The 23628-nt window shown below is 40.0% G+C and overlaps 1 protein-coding gene across 1 annotated transcript in view; it reads right to left on the reverse strand.

Annotated features, from left to right (window-relative positions):
• The window catches only part of lamc1 (laminin, gamma 1), a 261259-nt gene extending 238346 nt beyond the window's left edge, over nucleotides 1–22913 (reverse strand). Inside the window, exon 1 of the mRNA XM_072273978.1 lies at nucleotides 22388–22913. Within this exon, the coding sequence (XP_072130079.1) occupies nucleotides 22388–22832 (445 nt within the window). The 5' untranslated portion in view covers nucleotides 22833–22913. The remainder of the gene's footprint in view (nucleotides 1–22387) is intronic.
• Between the last annotated feature and the right edge of the window lie 715 nt (nucleotides 22914–23628).

The following is a 23628-nucleotide window of genomic DNA, read 5'->3' on the forward strand; positions in this document are numbered from 1 at the left end:
AGGGCCCTTGTATCTTCCTCTACACTCTCTGAAAGTGTCAGATCGCCAGCAGGTTGTAAGAGTGGGCTCCCCCACTTCCAACCCTCTGACTCTCTATACAGGAGCCCCTCAGGGCTGCGTACTGAGACCCCTCCTTTAGTCCCTGTATACCTACGGCTGTATCGCCACTCACAGCTCCAATCTGCTAATTAAATTTGCTGATATCTCAAACAATAACAAAGTGGCCTACAGGGAAGAAGTCATCTCGCTGACACAGTGGTGTCAAGAAAACAACCCCTCCCTCAATGTCGCAAAAACAAAGGAGCTGGTTGTGGATTACAGGAGGAATGGAGACGGGCTAACCCCTATTGACATCAATGGATCTGGGGTTGAGAGGGTAAACAGCTCCCAAGTTCCTCGGCATCCACATCACCGAGGACCTCACGTGTTCTGTGCACACCAGCTGTGTGATGAAAAAGGCACAGCAGCACCTCTTTCACCTCAGACAGCTGAGGAAATGGGTCCCCAAATCCTAAGAACTTTCTACAGGGGCACAATTGAGAGCATCCTGACTGGCTGCATCACTGACTGGTATAGGAACTGTACCTCCCTTAATCGCAGGACTCTGCTAAAAGTGATGCAGACAGCCTAGCGCATCTGTAGTTGTGAACTTCCCATTATTCAGGACATTACAAGGACAGGTGTGTAAAAAGGGTGCATAGGATCATTAGGGACCCAGGTCATCCCAACTACAATCTATTCCAGCTGCTACCATCCTGGAAGCAGTACCACAGCATAAAAGCCAGGACCAACAGGTTCTGGGACAGCTTCTTCCACCAGGGCATCAGACTGATGAACTGACGTTGATTTGAGCGTACTCTATATTACATTGACTGTTCTATTTATTATAAATTACTATGATTGCACATTTAGATGGAGACGTAACGTAAAGATTTTTACTCCTCATGTATGTGAAGGATGTAAGAAATAAAGTCAATTCAAAGTGAATGTCAAGAGAACACACCCACTGAAGCACAATGCATTATTCAAATGCTGAAACTTGCAACACATTAACACAGCCACTTGACTAGGAAGATGTGTAATTAAACATTTCTCCAATAGCAGCCTCCTCCTATTCCCCACCATGACCTCAAATGCATACAGTGGGATAAAATAAAAATAACTTTTCTACATCTCCTCCTCGCCACCCCCATCAAAAACTCCAAACTGTGCTGCCAGAGGTCCCATGCCAGGATCTCCACACTTTTGATTCCATCCTCATTTCCTGATTAAGGTTCTTGGTTGGTTTGGAGGGATGAGACAATCATACCATAAACAACACATGGTTGTTAACAATAAACATACACAAAAGACCTGAAACAAAAATGAGTAATCTCACTTGTGTTCCTGTTGATGAATTGACCTAATTAAACACGTTTTACAAATGGGGTGCTTGGAGCAATGTATTTCAATCATGTCACAGCAACATGACTGTTCATGGAAAAAAAGAGCACCATAGTTGTATAATTTTAAGAAAGACATTTTTGAAGAGATCAAGGAGCAGTGCATTTTAAGGTAAATACAAGAAATTTTCGGTATGAATTTAGATAAAGTTGCAATATGAATCAGTTTAGTTGAGGTCAAATTCATTTTGCATTCTTTTTTCATTATATTCTGTTGGTTTGGGGTCCTATGTCAAATGTACTCAGCATACTATGTACAACTGAAGTAATCAAATGTCCTTTCAAGGACAGGGAAGTGCTCAGGAATTCAGTTGAACAACTACAACACCTTATTTAGAATTGTGAGACAGGCAAGATAAGACTTGCTTTGGGCACTTTAAAAACTACGCCAGTTCAATAAAACATGGTAGTTTCTTAATAACAGCATTGCGGCTTTTATAATTGGAGGGGTGCAAGAGAAAAAGCTTTAAAGGAATTGTGTGGAAGACAACTTTTTCCTGTTTCAAAGCAGTCAGCCCAACAAAAATTAAGAACTAGTTTTAGTAGCTCCTATCATTTGACAAAGCTAAAACAGATCTTAAGTAATAGGGCAAGTTACCACTCAGCGCTGAAGGCTTTTAGTCTGGTTGAGCAACTGGAATATTTTTGCTCATTTTGTTCCAATATTTTTATGCCATAACTGTTACTGGAACAGACTGGATTTATCATTTGCAAAACTGATACAGAAATGGATATCATCTACAAATAAAGTGTGAAGTATGCTCAAGCATAAATTGCCCAAAGCATCTGAGTGGGGAAATTAAATCAGTTACATGCTGTCAAGGAATAGAGAACTGGCAAAACCAAGTAGTAAAACTGCCTCATACTAACATCAGCCCAAACATGATAGTAAGCTTCTCCTGCAGCAGGGAATATAAAAGATACAAAGATTTTTAATGCACATATATTTATTTTTTCAACTAACTACACTAGATAAAGATATACTAACATATCAATAGCTCAGATAAGCAAGATTTGGAACTATTTAGTGTCTTTCACTGGTGTTTGGATATTCCAAAATGTACAATGACTAATTGATTATTTTGGAATCCATGAAGAGTAGGAGAATATAGAAAAAACAATGGCAATTTTGTTTATAATGCATGGAGAAAGTGGTAGGGAGTTACAACATAATGTACGTTTCTCCATCAATTGAAAAACTAGGTTGATTTTGGCAGTCATGAGAAACAATGATAGTCCTTCCTTTGCATGTTGTAAATGTAATGATGATTTACTAAAATACAATTAATGCACTTCATTGCTATCCCTATAGTAATGTACAGCGGCATGCAAACATTTGGGCATCCCTGGTCAAAATTTCTGCTACCGTGAATAGTTAAGTGAGTAGAAGATGAACTGATCTCCAAAGGTCATAAAGTTAAAGATGAAACATTCTTTGCAACATTTTAAGATTAGTGTATTATTTTTGTTTTGTACAATTTTAGAGTGGGGAAAAAAAAAGGAAAAGGAACACCATACAAAAGTTTGGGCACCCCAAGAGATTTGAGCTCTCAGGTAACTTTTACCAAGGTCTCAGACCTTAATTAGCTTGTTAGGGTTATGGCTTGTTCACAGTCACTGTTAGGAAAGGCCAGGTGATGCAAATTTCAAAGCTTTATAAATACCCTGACTCCTCAAACCTTGTCCCAACAATCAGCAGCCATGGACTCCTCTAAGCAGCTGCCTAGCACTCTGAAAGTTAAAATAAATGATGCCCACAAAGCAGGAGAAGGCTATAAGAAGATAGCAAAATTTTTTCAGGTAGCTGTTTCCTCAGTTCGTAATGTAATGAAGAAATGGCAGTTAACAGGAACGGTGGAGGTCAAGTTGAGGTCTGGAAGACCATGAAAACTTTCCAAGAGAACTGCTCGTAGGATTACTAGAAAGGCAAATCAAAACCCCTGTTTGACTGCAAGAGACCTTCAGGAAGATTTAGCAGACTCTGGAGTGATGATGCACTGTTCTACTGTGCAGCAACACCTGCACAAATATGACCTTCATGGAAGAGTCATCAGAAGAAAACCTTTACTGCATCCTCACCACAAAATTCAGCATCAGAGTTTGCAAAGGAACATCTAAACAAGCCTCACACATCAAAGTTCCTGGTGAACGCAGCAGGCCAGGCAGCATCTGTAGGAAGAGGTGCAGTCGACGTTTCAGGCCGAGACCCTTCGTCAGGACTAACGTTAGTCCTGACGAAGGGTCTCAGCCTGAAACGTCGACTGCACCTCTTCCCTACAGATGCTGCCTGGCCTGCTGCGTTCACCAGCAACTTTGATGTGTGTTGCTTGAATTTCCAGCATCTGCAAAATTCCTGTTGTTTGCATCTAAACAAGCCTGATGCATTTGGAAACAAGTCCTGTGGACTGAAGTTAAAATCGAACTTTCTGGCCGCAATGAGCAAAGGTATGTTTGGAGAAAAAAGGGTGCAAAATTTCATGAAAAGAACACCTCTCCAACTGTTAAGCACTGGGGTGGGGGTGGATCGATCATGCTTTGGGCTTGTGTTGCAGCCAGTGGCACTGGGAACATTTCACTGGTAGAGGGAAGAATGAATTCAATTAAATACCAGCAAATTTGGGAAGCAAATATCACACCGTCTGTAAAAAAGCTGAAGATGAAAAGAGGATGGCTTCTACAACAGGATAATAACCCTAAACACACCTCAAAATCCACAATGAACTACCTCAAGGGGTGGAAGCTGAAGGTTTTGCCATGGCCCTCACAGTCCCCCGACCTAAACATCATCGAAAATCTGTGGATAGACCTCAAAAGATCAGTGCATGCAAGATGGCCCAAGAATCTCACAGAACTAGAAGCCTTTTGCAAGGAAGAATGGGCGAAAATCCCCCAAACAAGAATTGAAAGACTCTTAGCTGGCTACAGAAAGCATTTACAAGCTGTGATACTTGCCAAAGTGGGTGTTACTAAGTACTGACCGTGCAGGATGCCCAAACTTTTGCTTCGGGCCCTTTTCCTTTTTTATTATTTTGAAACTGTAAAAGATGGAAATAAAATAGTAATCTTGCTTAAAATATTTAAGAAACGTGTCATCTTTAACTTTATGCCTTTTGGAAATCAGGTCATCTTTAACTCACTTAGCTATTCACAGTAACAGAAATTTTGACCAGGGGTGCCCAAACCTTTGCATGCCACTGTATATACCATTAACAAACAAGTTAAACCATTAATCTACCAAAATAACTAACATTTATAGATAAATAGGGGCCATGGACAATTCTGATTTGATGGAGACAGACGTGAGAAGCACAGAGGAACATCTGGAGAAATTTCTGAAATGCCCGGTTCGTTGCCGCTGCTACTGTGTGATCGAGAATCTCCGGAGGGAAGGCCCCAAAATCTCTGGCTTTGCCTGCTGCTGGCGACCGAGACTGAGGTCAAAGCGTTCGGCAGAGATGGTGCTCGGTACTCGGTGTCAGAGAGCTGATCGGAGCTCGAAGTTTTCGGACAACTCAGAGTCGGACTGTGGTCGGGCATGGCAGGGAGAGTTTTCTTCCTTCTCCCGTCTGCGTGAGATGTGGGACTTTCGAGAGACTTTGAACTTTTTTACTGTGCCATGGCCTGTTCTTCATCAAGTTATGGTATTGTTGCACTGTTGTAACTATATGTTATAATTATGCGGTTTTTGTTAGTTTTTCAGTCTTGGTCTGTCCTGTGTTTCTGTGATATTACACCGGAGGAATATTGTATCATTTCTTAATGCATGCATTACTAAATGACAATAAAACAGGACTGCGTGTCCTCATAATCTAAAAAAATAATAATTTTAACCATACACATTGAAATTAAACAAAAAACAAATGCAATGACATTGGAGAACTACAAACTGCACTTTACAGGGGTCCCCAGTCTTTTTTTGCTCCACGGACTGGTTTAATATTGACAATATTCTTGCGGACCGGCCAACCAGGTGGGGGGGGGGGGGGGGGAGGGGTGTTAATCACAACCGGAATATAGGTGATAAGTCAACTATAAGTCATTTATGAGTGGTTAATACACTCAATTTCGTTTCTAAAAGGGTTTATCTAATGAATTTAATATTAAACACACAGCACATATTTTCCTCGCATGAATATAGTGATAAATCAATTATAAGTCACTTATAAGTCAATAGCATCATAACGTTTTAAGTAACGTTTGGATATTAAACACACAGCGCATATTTTCCTTGTATGAAAATATAAAATCATTGCAACACACCAATATCGCTGAATCAGTGGGAGCCCTGGGCTTGTTTTCCTGCAACAAGATGGTCCTATCAAGGGGTGATAGAGACAGCCATACTCGAAAGTGGTTCCTTATGTCCAGTCTATTCCACAATTTAGTTTTTGCTGCATTCATTGCAGAAAATCCCGCTTCGCAGAGATATGATGTTGGAAATGGAAGCAATGTTTTCAGTGCTTTTGTGGCTATCTCAGGATATTCAGCCTCGACTTTGATCCAGAATGCCAGCAGAGATGTTATGTCAAACATACTTTTCAGCCCACCATCATTTGTAAACTCGAGGAGTTGATCTTCTTCCCGCGCTGACATGGATGATTAATTGGGGACATTCACAAATGGGTCACGGACCCATTCCTTTGCACGTCTTGGGTCATTTGCGGTTGGGAAGTAACGCTCAAATTCTGTCGACAGCGAAGATAGGTGATCGCGCACCAGCTGTGAGAAGGACGGTGCAGCCTCAGTCTCTCCCAAAATCCCAGCCAATGTTGGGAACATGTCAAATATGCCCCTGTTCACTCACCGTCCCCACAGTTTCAGTTTGGCTTTGAAAGCAGACACTTTATCTGCCAACTTGAAGACAGTTGTCATTCTCCCCTGAAGTGACAAATTGAGTTCACTAAGCAGGTTGAAGATGTCACACAGATATGCGAGTTTTGCAATCCTCTCCTCGTCACTGAAGTGTGTTGCCAGTGGTGACTTTTTTCCTGAAAGAAATCTCTGTAGCGGCTCTCTTAACTCAAAAACCCTGGCCAGGGCTCTCCCCCTTGATAGCCACCTGAGGGGCTAGCCACTAAGTACGACGTTCTCAGAGCAGTAGCACTTGTGGAGGTGGTGGCTCTCAGCACTTGCTTCTGTCCCGCTTGCTCATGTTTTTTCCACTCAATGGATTTGTGTTCAAGTGCAGGGTTCTTGGACTCAAGGTGCTAAAGCAGTTTTGAGGGCTTCACTGCCTCATTAGACTGCTTGTCTCCACATATCACACACAGGGGGCTTGGAGCGTGCAAGTCACCGGTCACAATAAAGCCATATTTTATGTACGACTCGCCGTATTTTCTTTTGAAGGAAGCTTTTTTTTGCAGTGTCAGCCTCAGCTGTCTCTGCGTTAACATCATCGTTAGGCCTTTTATGTCCCCTACCACCTCTTTCAAAGAAACTCTCAAGTGACATTTTTTACTCATTGAGTAGTTGTAGGTTAATGACCGACTGATGACCTTGCATGTGTAATGACCTCACGTGCGTTCAAATTCAACAGTGGGCGTGACAGGGAATGAGGAAAGGAGCAGCTGACTCATTTCGTTTCATATTGTTTCCTCGCAGTCTGGTGGTTGGGGACCACTGCTTTATAGCACAAATCCTTGATGGTTACAAACCAAATTACTCATTCCAGGTAATTTACTAAGATTTCATTTCACTTAGAAACAAATTGAAGAGCCTAAAATAGGATAGGAAAAAATACCTTTATCCTTTGGATTAAAACAACTAAAAGTTCCTTATTGTTACTTTGTAAACGGCCCATATCTCCCCTACTACTTCAATTCCTCCTGATCCCCACCAACAAAAACTCAAATCCCTACCGTGTTTTCCAAATTCTCCAAACCACTTTCATGCCTAGCAGCCAAGGTTAGCAGCCAACTGGCAAATCCAATGTTTAGATTTTTCTTTCCTTTATAAGGGAAACTCAGAAACAGAATTCAATGTTATTGCAGATATGTTTCTTCCACCACTTCACGTTTCTCTGAACCTACAGGGCAATAATACCTCACCTCTTAAAAAACAGTGTGATCACTACTCTTGCCAATTAAACTCTTTTCCTTCTCTGAACTTGTTCTTTCTATACTTGCTTTATAAAAAATGTCATAGATGAGTCTGTCCCATAAAATCATTCAGTCTTCCCCAATCAGAAGCCCTGGATGAACCATGAGATCCACAATCTGCTGAGCGCCAGGACCAGATCAGTACCAATCAGGTCTGCCAACCAAGTTCCATACAAGAGGTCAAGGAATGATCTCCGGAAAGCCATCTTGCGAAGTTACAATCCTGGATCAAATTGTGATCACTGAAAGATGCTTGACAGCTGTGGCAGGGCTTGAATGCTATCACCTCCTACAAAGTGAAACCAAGTGACATAGGTAACAAGGCTTTACTCTCAGATTAGAATGTCTTTTATGCTTGCTTTAACCATCAAAACATGGATGCACATTCACATGCACATAGTCCTGATGACCCTGTGACTTCAGTCTCTGAGGCCAACTTGAGGGCATCCTTCAGAAGGGTGAGCCCACTGAACGCATCCACCCAGAAGGGGTAGCTGACAGAGTACTAAAACCCATGCTGATCAACTGGATCAATATCTTTAACCTTTCACTTCAGCAGTCTGAGGTATCACCTGCATCAAGTGGGCTTCAATTATACCAGAGCCTAAGAAGAACATGGAAACCTGACTCAATGACTATCATTCAGTAGCATTTACATCCACTCTGTTGAAGCGTTTTGAGAGATTGGTGATGAAATATATCATATCCTGCCTGACAAGTGATTTGGATCCACTCCAATTTGCCTACTGTCACAACAGGTCAAAAGCAGTTGCCATTTCATTGACTCCTCACTCAACTCTAGAACATCTGGACAGTGAAGATGCATATCTCAGGATGCTCTTCATTGACTACCACAAAGCACAGCTCCAATGCCATATATAAATTTGACGATCACACCATTCGGCACGTCATTTAAAACTTCAACGAATTTCTAGGCATGTGCTGGAGAGTATACTGACTGGTTGCATCTCAGCCTGGCATGGAAACACTAATGCTCTTGCACAGAAAAGCCAAAAAAATGTGCCGGACACAGCACCTTTGAGCGCATCTACATGGAGTGCTGTCGCACGAGAGCAGCATCCGTCATCAGGGACCTCCACCTTCCAGGCCATACTCATCTTTCTCTGCTGCCATCAAGTTGTTACAGGAGCCTCAGGACCTGCACTACCAGGTTTTGGAACAGTTATTACCCCTCAACCATCAGGCTTTTGAACTAGAGGGAATAACTTCACTCACCCTACCATTGAACTGTTCCCACAATCTATGGACCCACTTTCAAGGACTCTTCATCTTGCATTCTCAATACTTATTGCTTATTTTTTTCTGTTTCTTTTTACATTTGTACAATTCATTGATTTTTTTTGCATATTGGTTGTTGTCCATCTTGTTGGGTGCAGTCTTTTGTTGATTCTATTGTGCTTCTTATATTTACTGTGACTGCATGCAAGAAAATGAATCTCAGGGCCGTATATGGTGATATGTATTCTGATAATAAACTTACCTTTGAAATTAGCATCTAATTATAACACCTCTAGCCAAAATTGCCAATGACGTGATTACTACCATACAACCCCTTTAAGACAAAATCTAGTTTCTTTAGCAACATCATTGCTGCAAATATTTCCACTGATGAGAATGAAAATGGGAGGAGTACTATAGCAGATGCTGGCTTTTTATCTTGAGACACTCTTCGAGCAAATCTCACTCTCCTAGACAATTTACAAGGGTTGCTGTCTTATACATAGCCCTTCACCGATTTGCTGCATGAAAGTTGCCTCCACTACAGATCTATTTCATGTTACAATCAACAGTGATCCTTTTAAGTTTTTCTAACTTTTTTTAGCCTGTATAATTCAATTGCACTTATCCAGTACTCCTTCATCACACTGAAATCAAAACTTCATGGCGTGTCCATAACTTTACCAGGTTCCCTAAACCATGGTATTTATTACCTCTATTAGCCTTAATAAGCCTTTCAAATTTTAAGCTCAGCATAACCTAAATCAAGATTTCCCAATTCAATGGGCTTTTCAACCTTCAATGTTGTGCAGGGAAAAAGAAATAAGGAGTAAATTACATCCAATCCACAACATGGTCAAGATAATAAACATCGGGAGAGCAAAGAAAAGTAAATAGCTCAATTTTATATTACTTGAATATACAGATGAAATGATAGATGCAGTGTTACATACTGAAGTAGTTTTAAGGGTGTAAACCTGTGACTAAGCCCATCATCAGAACAAGAAAGATAAAAAATTTAACAGGTAAGAAGTTTGCAGTCAGGAATATCTAAGCAAGAACCAAAGTTTTATGAAACATATTAAAACTATACCATCTTTTTCATATCATTGTTACATCTGCAAAAGCTTCTCAGAGCTGTCAGTTGCCAGTCAATTTAATTCTCAATCTTACTCCCACTCAAATTTCTTCATCCCTTCAATTCCTGCATTGTTGCAAAACAAAAGCCCAACACAAGTGAGATTCCTCAAACTTATTTTCTATCAAAGCATATTGCAGCCCTCCAGTGGGAAAAAGTAGTAAATGTCAAGCTAAATTCCCAAGTCAAAATAACTGCTAATTCAAATGCTCCCAACTCCTAAGTGATGGAACTCAATTAATAAACTTACAATAATATCCCATGAGGTCTACAGAAGTTACATCATAAGCACATTTCCTCGATACATTCCCCGGTACTTTAGGAAATGCTGCACCATTCTGATAAAAGTACTACAATAGCACTGAAAACATTACATCATAATCAATCTCTTGAGTACAGACCTTCACTTCCCAAAACAACCAGTGGATATCATATAGACATCCTCCTTTGAACCAAAACAAATAATTAGGTGATAATAAACAGATGTTCAATACCCAAAGTGTTGTCCAAAACAAAAACCAAAGCATTGATCTAACTGGCATACTGTTATGGATATGAAAGCTAACTTACATTGCCAATTGGGAAATGTTGTTTTGCCTTATAAATTACTTTTAGAAATTGGCAAAGGAAATCTGACTACTGAAAACAAATAAATTCCAGAAGTTGTTTCAAAATACAGAATTACTTTTTGATATATTAACAAATTGACAAAAAAGATGCATTTAGCTTAATTATGATTCACAATTATTTACAGTTAATTTGACACTTAGGAATTAGAAAAAAAAATGCAAAGGATGATGAAAATCAAAAATAAAAACAAGCGATGAAGAACATATCTGGCTGCACTTATGGAATAAAAAACAATGTTAACATTTCAGGGCAATGAATCATCAATCACAGGGTTTATTATCACAGACTGTTAATAGGACGCAATGAAAACTTTAGATAGTTTGCAAATTAGAAATGAAGAAATTATGTTTATTGTTTTGACTCCAAATCAATTACCTTACAATGGAGCACCTGCTACCTTCCTTTTAATAAATAATAGAATTTACACTTCAAAATGGCCGTTTTCATGTAAAACTTTAACTTTGGAACAATCATCAGTCTCCTTGCTCTATATCAACTAAAAGTACTGAGTGCAGATTTTGCTCTTCTGGCGATACTTAAACATGAACCAAATCTTTTTTTTAAATTATCAAAAATTTGCAACATATTTTTCACGTTATCAAATACATGTATAGTTATAACTCCAATTAAATAGCTAAATAACATCTGATGATATTAAATGCAATCCGTTCTACCTACCCAGAGCTTTCCTTCATGATCCTGACATCAATTTACATATCACCAAAGGAAGCCGTTAAGTAAGCACTTAAGCACTGAGCACCACAATGAGCAAACAAGAAACAGCCCACCCCAACACCTTTCAAATCATTGCCAGGGATTTCAACCATGTTTGAAGAAATCTCTGCTCAATTATCATCAACATGTCACTTGTAGCACCAGGGGTTCCAACACACTCAACCACTGCTATACTACTATAAGGAATATCTACTGTTCCATCCCTAGACCGCACTTCAGGAAATCAAATCATCTGGTTGTCCTCCTCCTATGTGAATACAAGCAAGACTCCAGCAGTAAAGACAACAAAGTGGTGGTCACAAAAAGCAGAAGACTGCTTTTGGGACTGCTTCCAGTCAGTGGACTGGGCCGTATTCAAGGACCCAAAGGATCTGAACAAATATGCCACAGTTGTCACAGACATTAAACAGTCCTGAAGAAAGGTCTCAGCCCGAAATGTTGACTGTTTATTCACTTCCACTGATGCTACCTGACCTGCTGACTTCCTCCAGCATCTTCTGTGTGTTGCTCTGGACATCCAGCATCTGCAGAATCCCTTGTGTTTACAGACTTCATTCAGTTACTCACGAATGAGAGTGTCCCCAAAGATCACTGAGAGTCTTCCCTAGCCAGAAGCCCTGGGTGAACCTAGAGATCTGCAATCTGCTGAGGGCCAGATCAGTAGCATTCAGGTCTGACGACCAAGTAAGATACAAGAAGTCCAGATATGACCACCGAAAAGTGAAACACGGCAACATTTTGCAGCAGTTTACAAAACTTCTAAATACACTTCTGAACTACTATCACTGCAATCTGTAGCCTTTAACTTCCCTTTAAGTCTGCCATGTGCATTTTTCATTGATTCCATTATGTTTTTTTTCACTTACTATGAGTGCCTGCAAGAAAAATGAATCTCAGAGCACAATATGGCGATACAAATGTATTTTGATAATAAATTTACTTTGAACTTTGAAAGCCATTTTACATGCAAAGTGGCAGTTCTGGACCAAATTGGAATCACGGAAACAAGAGAAAATCTACAGACACTGGAAATCCAAGCAACACACACAAAATGCTGGAGGAACTCAGCAGGCCAGGCAGCATCTATGGAAAAAAGTACAGTCAATGTTTCAGGCCGAAACCCTTTGGCAGGAACCACAGAAGGCTCCTCAACAGCTGTGGCACGGCTTGAATGTTATCACCTCCTTACCAAGTAAAAGTAAGTGACATATATGACAACAAGGTTTCACTCACAGATGATCTCAATGCCTTTTATGCTTGATTTGACTGACAAAACACGGAGGCACCTTTACAAATACCCACAGCCCCTGACATCTCTGTGATTTCAGTCTCTAAAGCTGACACGAGGTCATTCTTCAGGAGGGTGAACCCACAGAAAGCATCTGATCCAGAGAGTGTACCTAGCCAAGTACTGAAGACCCTGTGCTGATCAACTGGCTGCAGTGTTCACTGACGTCCTTAACCTGTCGCTTTGGCAGTATGAGGTACCCACCAGCTACAAACAACTTCAATTATACCAGTGCCCAAGTAGAAGGTGGTAACCTGCCTCAATGACCATCGTCCACTAGCATTTATTTTATTGATCCCAAAGGAAATTACAGTGTCACAGCAATATTACAAGTGCACGGATATGAATCAGAATCAGCATGTGACATGAAATGTGTTAACTTAGCAGTAGCAGTTCAATGTAATACATACTATAGAAAAAAAGCACAAAAATAATAATAAAAAGTAAATCAGTTACAGTATATGTATATTGAATAGATTAAAAACCCAGAAATACTATATATTTTAAAGAAGTGAGGTAGTGTCCAAGGGTTCAATGTCCATTTAGGAATCAAATGGGATAGGGGAAGAAGCTGTTCCTGAATCACTGAGTGTGTGCCTTCAGGCTTCTGTACCTCTTACCTGATGGTAATAGTCAGAAAAGGGCATGCCCTGGGTGCTGGAGGTCCTTAATAATGGACGCTGCCTTTCTGAGACACCGCTCCCTAAAGATGTCCTGGGTACTTTGTAAAATGAAGCTGGCTAAATTTACAACCCTCTGTAGCAGCTTTTGGTCCTGTGCAGTAGCACCCCCATACCAGACAGTGATGCAGCCTGTCAGAATGCTCTCCATGGTACAAGTATATAAGTTTTTGAGTGTATTTGTTGACATACAGTTATAAAGAAGGCAAGACAATGGCTATACTTCAAACTCTTAATGAAGTATAGCCATTGCCTTGCCTTCTTTATAACTGCATCGATATGTTATATTAGGAAATATAGAAAGAATGAAAAATCATTTACCACAAACAGCCTAACAGGAGATGGTCATCATTTCCCTGACTACAGGTTGACTCATTACAGAGCCTAATGGCTGAGGGCAAGAACAACCTCCTATAGCATTCTTTGGAGCGGTGCAGTTGTCTTAGTCTACTACTTAAAGTGCTCCTCTGTTCAGCCAAGGTGGCATGCAGAAGGTAAGAAATATTGTCCAGAATTGCCAGGATTTTTCATAGGGTCCTTTGTTCTACCACAGCCTCCAGTGTATCCAGTTTGACTCCTATAACAGAGCCAGCCTTTCTAATTAGTTTGTTGAGCCTGTTACATCTAATGTGATGCAGTGTTTTGAGAGGTCGGTGATGAAACATCAACTCTTGCCTGAGGAGCGACTTGGATCTGCCCCAGTTTGCTTTCCATTGCAACAGGTCAAGGGCAGATGCCATTTCACTGGTTCTTCACTCAATCCTGGAGCATCTGGACAATGAAGATGCATAAATCAGGAAGCTTTTCATTGACTAAAGCTCAGCATTCAATACTATCATCCCCTCAAAACTAATCAATAATGTCTAAGACCTAGGCCTCCATACCTTCTTGGGTAATTGGACCCTTGATTTCTGCACTTGTAGACTCAGGTCAGTTTGGATTGGCAACAATATTTCCTTCACAATCTCCTTCAGCATAGGTGCACCACAAGGCTGTGTGCTTTAGCCCCCTGCTCTACTCGCTTTACACTTATAACTGTGAGGATAAGCACAGCTTGAATGCCATGTTTAAATCTGTTGACACCACCACTGTCATTGGCCAAAACAAAGGCAGTGACAAATCATCATATAGGAGGGAGATTGAAAATCTGACTGATTGGTGCCACAATGACAACTTCCCAATAAATGTCAGCAAAACCAAAGAGCTGAATATTGACTTCAGGAATAGGAAAATGGAGATAGTCTCATCAGAAGATCAGAAGTGGAGAGGTTCAGCAATGTTAAATTCCTCTGTGTTGATTTTTTGTAGGATCTGCCCTGGTCCAGCACGTTACTGCAGCATGGTGGTGCCTCAACTTTTTTTTAAAGAAGTGTACAAACATTCAACATGACATCTAAAAATCTGACAAACTTCTGAAGATGCACTGTGGAGAGTATACTGACTGTTGTGTCATGGCATGGTATGGAATCACCAATGCCCTTGAATGGAAAAGCCTACAAAAAGTAGTGTACACAGCCCAGTCCATTACAAGTAATTCCCTCTGTTGAGCACATTTACATGGAGTGCTATCGCAGGAAATCATCAAGTACCGCCCCCCCCCCCCACACACACACACACACACACATCACCCAAGCCATGTTCGCTTCTCCTTTCTGCTATCAGCAAAGAGGTGCAGGAGCCTCAGGACCCACACCACCAGGTTCAGGAATAGTTACTACCTCTCAACGATCAAGCTCTTGAACCACAGGGGATAACTTCACTCACCCCAACACTGCAATTTTTCCCACAATCTATGGACTCACTTACAAGGACTCTTACATCTCACATTCTCAAGACTTATTGTTTGCTTATTTATTTTCTTTCTTTTTGTTCTTGTACAGTTTGTTGGGACTCTTTTGCATGTTGGTTGTTTGTCAGTCTTGAGTGCAGTTTTTCATTGATTCTATTGCATTTACTGTGGACATCCACAAGAAAATGAATCTGAGGTTATAATATGGTGATATATACATATGCACTTAGATAAGAAATTTACTTTGAAGCTTTGAACGGCAAAAGAGAATTAGACCATGAGACATAGCAGCAGAATTATGCTATTTGCCCCATTGAGTCTGCTCTGCCATTCCATCATGACTGATAATCCCTCTCAGCCTTCTCCCCATAACCTTTGACTTCTTTACTATGCAAGAACGTATCAATCTCTCTTTAAATATACCTAATGACTTGACTTGCACAGCAGTCTGAGGCAATGAATTCCACAGATTCATCACCCTATGCTAAAGAAATTCTTCCTCATCTCTGTTCTAAGGCTGTATCCTCTGGTCCTAGACGCCCCATTTTCAGAAATATCCTCTCCATATCCACTCAAGGTCTTTCAATATTCAATAGGTTTCAATGAGGTGCCTCCTCATTCTTCCAAACTACAGTGAGTACAAGCCCAGAACCATCATATGCTTCTCATACATTAACCCTTTCATACAAGAACCTTCACTGGACCCTCTCCAATGCCAACATATATGGGGCCCAAAGCTGCTCACAATTCTCCAGGTGCAGCCTGACCAATGCTTTATAAAGCCTCAACATTACATCCTTACTTTTATATTCTAGTCCTCTCGAAAAGAATACTAACGTTGCATTTGCCTTCATTACTGATGACTCAACCTGCAAGTTAACCTCAGGAAATCCTGTACGAAAACTCCCCAGTCCCTTTGCATCTGATTTCAGGATTTGCTTCCCATTTAGAAAAAAAGTCTATGCCTTTATTCTTTCTATTTCAGAGATTCTAATTCACAAATCCTATCAAAATTTGAAAATGACTGCTTATATAGTTTGATAAAAAAAACTAATCTCTCAAAGAACCTGTACAACAAAGGCCTATGGAATCATTAAATTGCAAAACAAACTTGCCAAGCATCACTGGCAGCTCAGGGTGTAAGTCTTGGTTGCATGCAAACAAAGGAAGAACATTGGATTCAATTTCTCCTATTTTAATCAATATTTGTGAAAGGTTGAGAATGAAAAAAAAACAACTCCAGGTGCTGCAAATCTAAAATGAGCCTTCTGGATTTAATACTGAATACTACAACAGCAGAGAACTTGGTTTTGATGTTTGTATCAATCATCTGTTTTTTTCCCTTTGTTGAGTATTTCCAGCATTTTCTGTTATTGTTTGCAAGAAATTTTGATTAAGTCTAGTATATTTTTAAAATAAAATGAGTAATAATTATTGAAACACTAGTGTTTGTTTAGTTTGCTTTTTCACTTTCCTCAATAGCTGTGTTCAATATGGACATTCAAACTGATATCAGATAAGAGATAATCAATGCATGAAGCGACATCTTCACACATCTCCAAAAGCATTTTCAATCAATAAAGTTAGCCACAAGGAAAAATCGCATTTACAGTATATCATTTTTAAGTAAGTAATGTTCATTTTTAAATAGTTTCACCACTAAAATAAATCTGGGACCTTCTGTTGCTATACTTGGATCAGAGTGTTGTTATGCATGGAATATAAAAGGTTAACATGCAGATGCAGAAAATAATTAGGAATGCATATAATTGGTTGGAGTTTAGAAGCACTATTACAATTGGCAAAGCCCTACTTTGAGTACAGTGTAATATTTTCGTCGCTTCATTCGTGAAAGGATATACTGCTACTGAAGGCAGTTCAGAAGAGATTCATCAAGCTAAATCCTGGGATTAAAAAGAATGTCTTATCAAAAGCAGTTAATAAGGTTGCATCTGTATTCTTTGCCATTTAGTAGTATGAGGGATAATCTTATTGAAACATAAGATCCTAAGACAGCAAGGTAGATACTGACATTTCTACTCGTAGTGATGCCTCTAATGAGTGGCCATAATTGCAAGGGAATTGTCATTCAAAAAGAAGAAAATTTCTTCTCAGAAGATTGTGAATCACTTGAATTCTCTAACCTAAAAGATTGTGCAGGCTAAATCACTAGAGATATTTTCAACCGGAGTAAATACATTTTTTAAAGATTAGGAATTGAATAATACGTGGACCTGGCACAGAGAAGAATTAAGACCTGGTGGAGATTGTCCAAAATTAGACTGAACACCAGGGAAGGCTGACATGCCAAGTGGCCTATTTTTTCTTCTATTTTCTTGTGTGTATTCTTGTATGGAGGATGATGATGATGATATACGATTCACCAAATATTTCTCCAATCTGTTTATATTAAATGTATGCGACAGACACAAAGGTAAAGAATGGAGATTAAAAAAACTAAGTGATGTAGGATGAGCAAAATTCTGTCCAAGATGGTTTCCTTGTAACATCAAAGCAGTAACACCAGTCAAAACCACAGCAAAGCAACTTGGTGTTAACCATTTAAGAAATATCCAATATGCTACCTCAATGAGGAATAGAAAATCCCCAAGTAAAAACCTGGATTTGTAGTTTTTTTTGGACAAGTTTACTTCACTAAGTGGACCAATTCCAAAGTGATGCCTGTTTACCTTACAGCTATATGAAAGTTATATTTCCACTCCAAACATACGTATACTGTTCTCTTTCAGGTGGGTTGTTGAATAATAGAAACTACATTGAATGCTTTAAAATGTGAACACAGTCCAATTACAGACCAAACAATATAACCACAAAATTACAAAAAGGATGATTCACTAATGCATCTTTCTGTTGATAAAACACTTCTAATCTGGCATAAGGTCATAATCTAAATTGTAAGCTATAATTATGACAAAGATATGTTTTATTGACCACTTCAATTTTCTCCCCTCTACACCCAGCATTTCATAAAACTGCTCCGAAATATTAAAGACGTTCTTAGTCAAACACAATTTAATGCTTTAGGCCATCTGTATATAAATAAGGATAAAAACCTATTAAAATTCATATGGCAAATCAAATAATTGTCATGGACTTACAGAAGCCAATGAGTTGTGAACAGCTCAGTTTTTTTTAAGGAAAGAACATGCACAATATTTTCAAGCAATCAATTGATACTTCCATTCAAGTTGTCTCGACTGTTATTGTCCAACTGCTAACAACTCAACTCTTGCAGCTCAGACACTCCCTCAAACACCTTCAAGAAAAAAATCTGCTGATGCTGGAAATCCAAGCAACACAACAAAATGCTGGAGAAACACAGCAGGCCAGGCAGAATCTATGGAAAAGAGTACAGTGAACATTTCAGGCCAAGACTCTTCAGCAGTCCTTTGTTTAATTTTGTGTTTTTTTAAACTTTAGTTCATGATGCCACTACTTTCCCTCTTTCCACACCAGACACTCCTCACCAGAATAAGATACAACTTGTCAAAAGGGTTAGTAAGTTAATTGGACCCTGTAAAAATTGTTAGTATGAAGGCAAGTGGTAGAAACAGAGAAAAGTTGATGAGAATATGCAGAGAATAAAGGTGGTTATAAATGGACGCTTGGTGGTGAGAACAGACCATTCTTCCCCTACTGCACCTAAAAATATTTGCTCATCGGCTCCTTCCAGTCCTATTTTTCAACTAATACATAAAGTTTATCAAATGAAATGAATGACCATTGGTCACTGTAAGCACTAACCACAGTGTCAATGCCTCCATCCTTATTCCACAGGAATTCAAATCAACTCCAGTAGTGTGGCTGAGGGATAAAGAACCCAGAGCGCATCATCAGCGGGCACCGACAAAAGACTATTCTGAATGCATTGCATGATACTAATCAGAATCAGAATGAAGAACAAAGATGCCTTCTATTTGGTAGCAGCTATACCAGAAGTGTGATTGGAAGACAACCAGGAAGATAATCCCTAAAAAGAAAAAAGTATTGAGCTGGAAATAAAGCAATTCTCTTCCATGTCACCTCTGGTAAAAAAAAATAAGGTTAACATAATGAATTGAGGCCAGCATTATTCAATTTAATAACAAAACCACAAACTGATTACTTATCATCGCACTGGAACTCTACGCACTTAATCCTCAATAATAAAATGTTTAAATTAGTGCTTTCACTTCTTTACTGGGTTCCCTAGCACTCTCCAATAGGTGTATATTGCAATAAATTGCAATTCACAAAGGACCATTAACAAGGTATCTTTTAGGATCATTTTCAAGCAAAAATTTGCAACAAGAGATAAGGAGACATTAAAGGCAGACAACTAAATGTCTTCACTTCCTGGGGAGATTGAGGCAAGTAAGGACCCCCCCAACCCCCCCACAATTCAACCAATTTTTACAGGAGCACCATCATGTGACCAGACCAGCTGCATCACTGTCTGGCATGGGAACTATAAGGCATCTGACTGCAATCCCTACAAAGGATTGCGAGAACTGCTGAGGGGGTCATCGGGGTCCCTCTTCCACTTATCAGAAGCACTGCATATGCAGGACTCTTAGCATTGTCAATAATACCTCCCATCCATCCAACAATCTCTTTGAACCACCCTACCATCAGGCTGGAGGTACAATAGCAAACAGCTTCTTCTCCCAGGCCATAACACAACTGAATTCCCCACCACTACCCAGTTTCATCTTGCATGAAGCACTAATGACATTATAACTGTTTACTGGTTAAACTAGTGTCATAAATGCACTAACGCTAATTTACTAGTGGTAATATTACCTTATGTGTAATGTGTGTGTGCTACAGGTACTTGTCATTCACCTTGGTCCAGAAGAATGTTGTTTCATTTGGTAATATAGTGTGTACAGCTGACTGACAATAAACTGACCTTGAACTTGAACTGAAAGTTTGATTAGAAAAAATGGTTTAAGAAGTCTCAAGATAAGGGGAATGCAAATGGGACTTTGTAAACTGAAGGCATGGTATGAATGATAAAGTGCTTCAGATTGGAGGCCAGAATTGAAGGAAAGCAGCTCACTGGGTTGGGAGTAGGGCCAGAGGAAGTTACCAGAGGACATTCCCATATCAAGCTTCGGAAGGATGTAAGAAAGGTGAGAATTTTAAACTGAGATGTCACTGCCAGAGAGGATGGTATGACGAGTCCATCGTTGTAAGTCAGGAACTTGGTATATTCTCAGAAAAGGATTTTCGCTGATTTCAAGATGCTGCAAAGTGGCAGGTCAGCAATAGAAACAGCTTTGAAATAGACTTATTTAAAAGTTAAAAAGGCATAGATGAGGACATTGTCAATGAACTAAGATGGGGAAAATAATTACAAATACAGTATAGTTAAGCTTTACCACCACAATGCTGACAGAAATTATATTAAACACTTTCAGTAAGTGCAGGATATGAGCCAACACTGAGGTAATTTCAGCAATATAGTTGCATTACGTCAATAAAAATGAATTTAATCTACTGAGAGAAAGATCTCATTAAATAAATTGGTCACCAGTTTCTAGAGATTTTCCTTCTGCCTCAAGCAAAGCTAAGATAAACCACGGTTTTAAGTTAGTATATAAATGTATCAAATACAGAGTCTCAGTTACAAGAAAATTACCATTTACCTAAGAAAAGCCCAAACTGAGCTTAGCATCACAAAACCAACTTAAAAAATAAAATGAAATTAAACAATCTGCAAAAATTTAAAATTTAAAACTAGACTTTAATTGCAAGGGGTAAGTGAGAGGGAGATGGAAAAGTAGAATGGCGATTCAGTTAGGCAGTTAGTTATAAAGAATAATGATCCAATGTTTATCCTACGAGAGGGTGTGGGATAATACAGAATAGTCCCAGTGGGGGCTCAATACCTGTGATACAAAAGTTCATCGGAAAGGGTACAATAAAACTAATGCCTTAAAGCAGAGAGCGTCCGCGAGTCAAGAATGTGCCTACTTAGCCGGTAATTATGTTTCGTATGGACTCGACACCTAAAATCCCAGCTCAATCATATTTGCAATATGAGCGTGTAAAAAAACTGTATATTCGAATTATGGAGAAATGTCATTTTAACTGTAGCTGTCTGAGGGAGATGAAGTCCTCCAAACTCGCCCGATTTAGTCTTTCTGATAAACAAGAAAGCAAGATTTTCAACTGAAACTCTCAACTCCTTTCGCGGAATGCAAGACGACGCAAAGGAACATTCTGACAAGTCCAATTTAAGATCGCAGCAAAGGGAGGATGTATTCTGGGAAAAGGTATGACCACCAGCGTGAGAACTGACTCCAGGAGATGTCGCCCATCTACTGTAAAACCAATTTAACCAACAAAACTTCAACCAGCGCAGATTTATGTCGCGATTGCTCAGTTTATGAGACAAATCCCCACCCTAGCCTTCCTCTTTCACTCATACTATCCCGTCCATTTAATACCACCCTCACCAAGACGCGCACCGCAATCGACCGGCACTCCTTGGAATAAAATGTCAGCGACCTCTCCCTTTTGGCCCGTCCAGCGCCCTCCTTCCCATCCACGTTAACTACTGACAAAACTCGCTGCCTAATGGAGTTCACAAACCGCGCCATCTTGAAGCAGGGAAGGAATAAAAAAAACTTTCCCAGGAGGGAGAGAATAAGCGTTAAAAGCATTTTTAATGAACAATTCGTGCAGATATTAACTGATGTTAAACGCCACCAAAGGCACTTCTTCCCTGCTCAAGCGTACTTAAGGTGTACAAAACCGCGAGGCTGATTAAAATATTGTACCCGGGGGGCAGCAAAACTAACTCCATTCGTTGAACTGCTCGGGAAAGGAAGGTATCGCGGCCCGGACGCACCGTGGCCACATATCATGGCATAGGGGGAGATAGTGTCAGGCTAAACACACTTGGGATGATTTAAACTGAAAGTTTCAATCGGCAGCCTGGTCGCTTCCTTCTGATCTTTATATTCGCTTCTAAGTTCAACCCCGGTCGACCATCGACTGGAATTGTAAGTTTTCTAATAATTAAACGGAGATCCATATCTTCTACAACACTCCTCTCTCTCTTCACCGCCCCTCGTTTCTACAGCACCGTTTAAACAGGACTTCCCTGCCGTTCCACCTTCACCTATAGGAGAGACGATTGCAATCCCCACGTCTCTAATGAATACAAATTCAAGATATTTACAATATCAACACTTTTTTTGCCCAGTGCATAATTAATACAGTTGCAACACCTCCAATATAAATAGTTAGAACTTTTGCTATCAAATGTTTCATGGTACATTCCAAAGCAAATTTTTAAATTTAAATTCGGTATTTTCGGTGGGGGGGGCGTACTTACCCAAGTGCAAAGTCAGGCTAATTGAATTAGGATACTGAATCCCTGCGAGCATCGTCTGACTTTGCCACCAAGTGGTATCGGCTTGGTTATTATAATCGGTCAGGTAGACGGCACCGTGCTGGAGCCGGGGGTTGCTGGAGTCGCAGATGTGGCAGGACTTGGTAACCCCCGTCACTCCGGTCTGGACGCAATATTCTTCAGGAGGGGAACCGCAAGTGTTGCTGGCCACTACAGTCACATTGAAAGCGGCGTTGACGAACTCGGGCATACAGCGCTGAGACCGGGCATTCTCGTCGTAACATTCGTCCATGGCTGCCGGGCATTGCACGATCAGACAACCGAAAAGGACGAGTCGTAGTCTCCAGCACATGGTGCCGAGAAAAACCAAACGCTTCAATTCATTCGGCATGCCTTCCTTCGAACTCCGGGATCGTCCCAGCGCCATTAAAGACTGCACATACAAAACATACACAAAAAAGGCAACAGGTCCACACCCTCGCAGTGCAATCTGGGACCAAGGAACAGATCTGGGCACCGCACTCCCTAAACGTGATCCACTTCCGCCGATAGAGATGGGGGAGTAAGGAGAGAGGCGGTGGAAGCTAACTCTGAAACAGTCTGACACCCGGCATAAATTTCTCTCATCAATGTTCCGTGCTCATGTGTTATAAAGTAGTAACCATAGAAAAACAATACTCCCATGGCATGTACGTGTAAAAGGTGAGCTGTGTATTAAATCCTCTAAGGGGAAAGATGCCTGAAACATTCAGCAGGTTAAGCAGCATCTCCGGAAAGAAAATTAGTTAACTGTGCCTTTCCTTCCACAAATGTTGTCCTGACCAGCTGAAAGCTATCAGCGTTTTCATATTTAACAATGTCACCTTTTTTTGAAACGAAAACTATTAAGTACAAATTTGAGTATTTCAGATTTTAAGCATCCGCAATTTTTGATCAACCTTAATATCGTTATAATTATATATATTTGTAAAGATAATTATTTGTAGCGATTTATATCGTTCAAGTTATGTCTGTCTTTAAAAAAAAAGCTATTAAATTCACAGTGAGGGTGTGGTAAAACGGCTTACAATGGTTTTGTTCTACCGGTCCATTTTAGAAAGCGAACCTTCTTCGAATCAATTGTGCAACATCTCAAATTCAAACCATAAATTTTTTCGATTTATATTGCAGGATGCAAGTCAAAAAGTAACAATTGCAATAAGATTGAAATGTGCCATTATATT

This window comes from Mobula birostris, chromosome 12 (genome assembly GCF_030028105.1).
Source record: "Mobula birostris isolate sMobBir1 chromosome 12, sMobBir1.hap1, whole genome shotgun sequence".
Lineage (NCBI taxonomy): Eukaryota > Metazoa > Chordata > Chondrichthyes > Myliobatiformes > Myliobatidae > Mobula > Mobula birostris.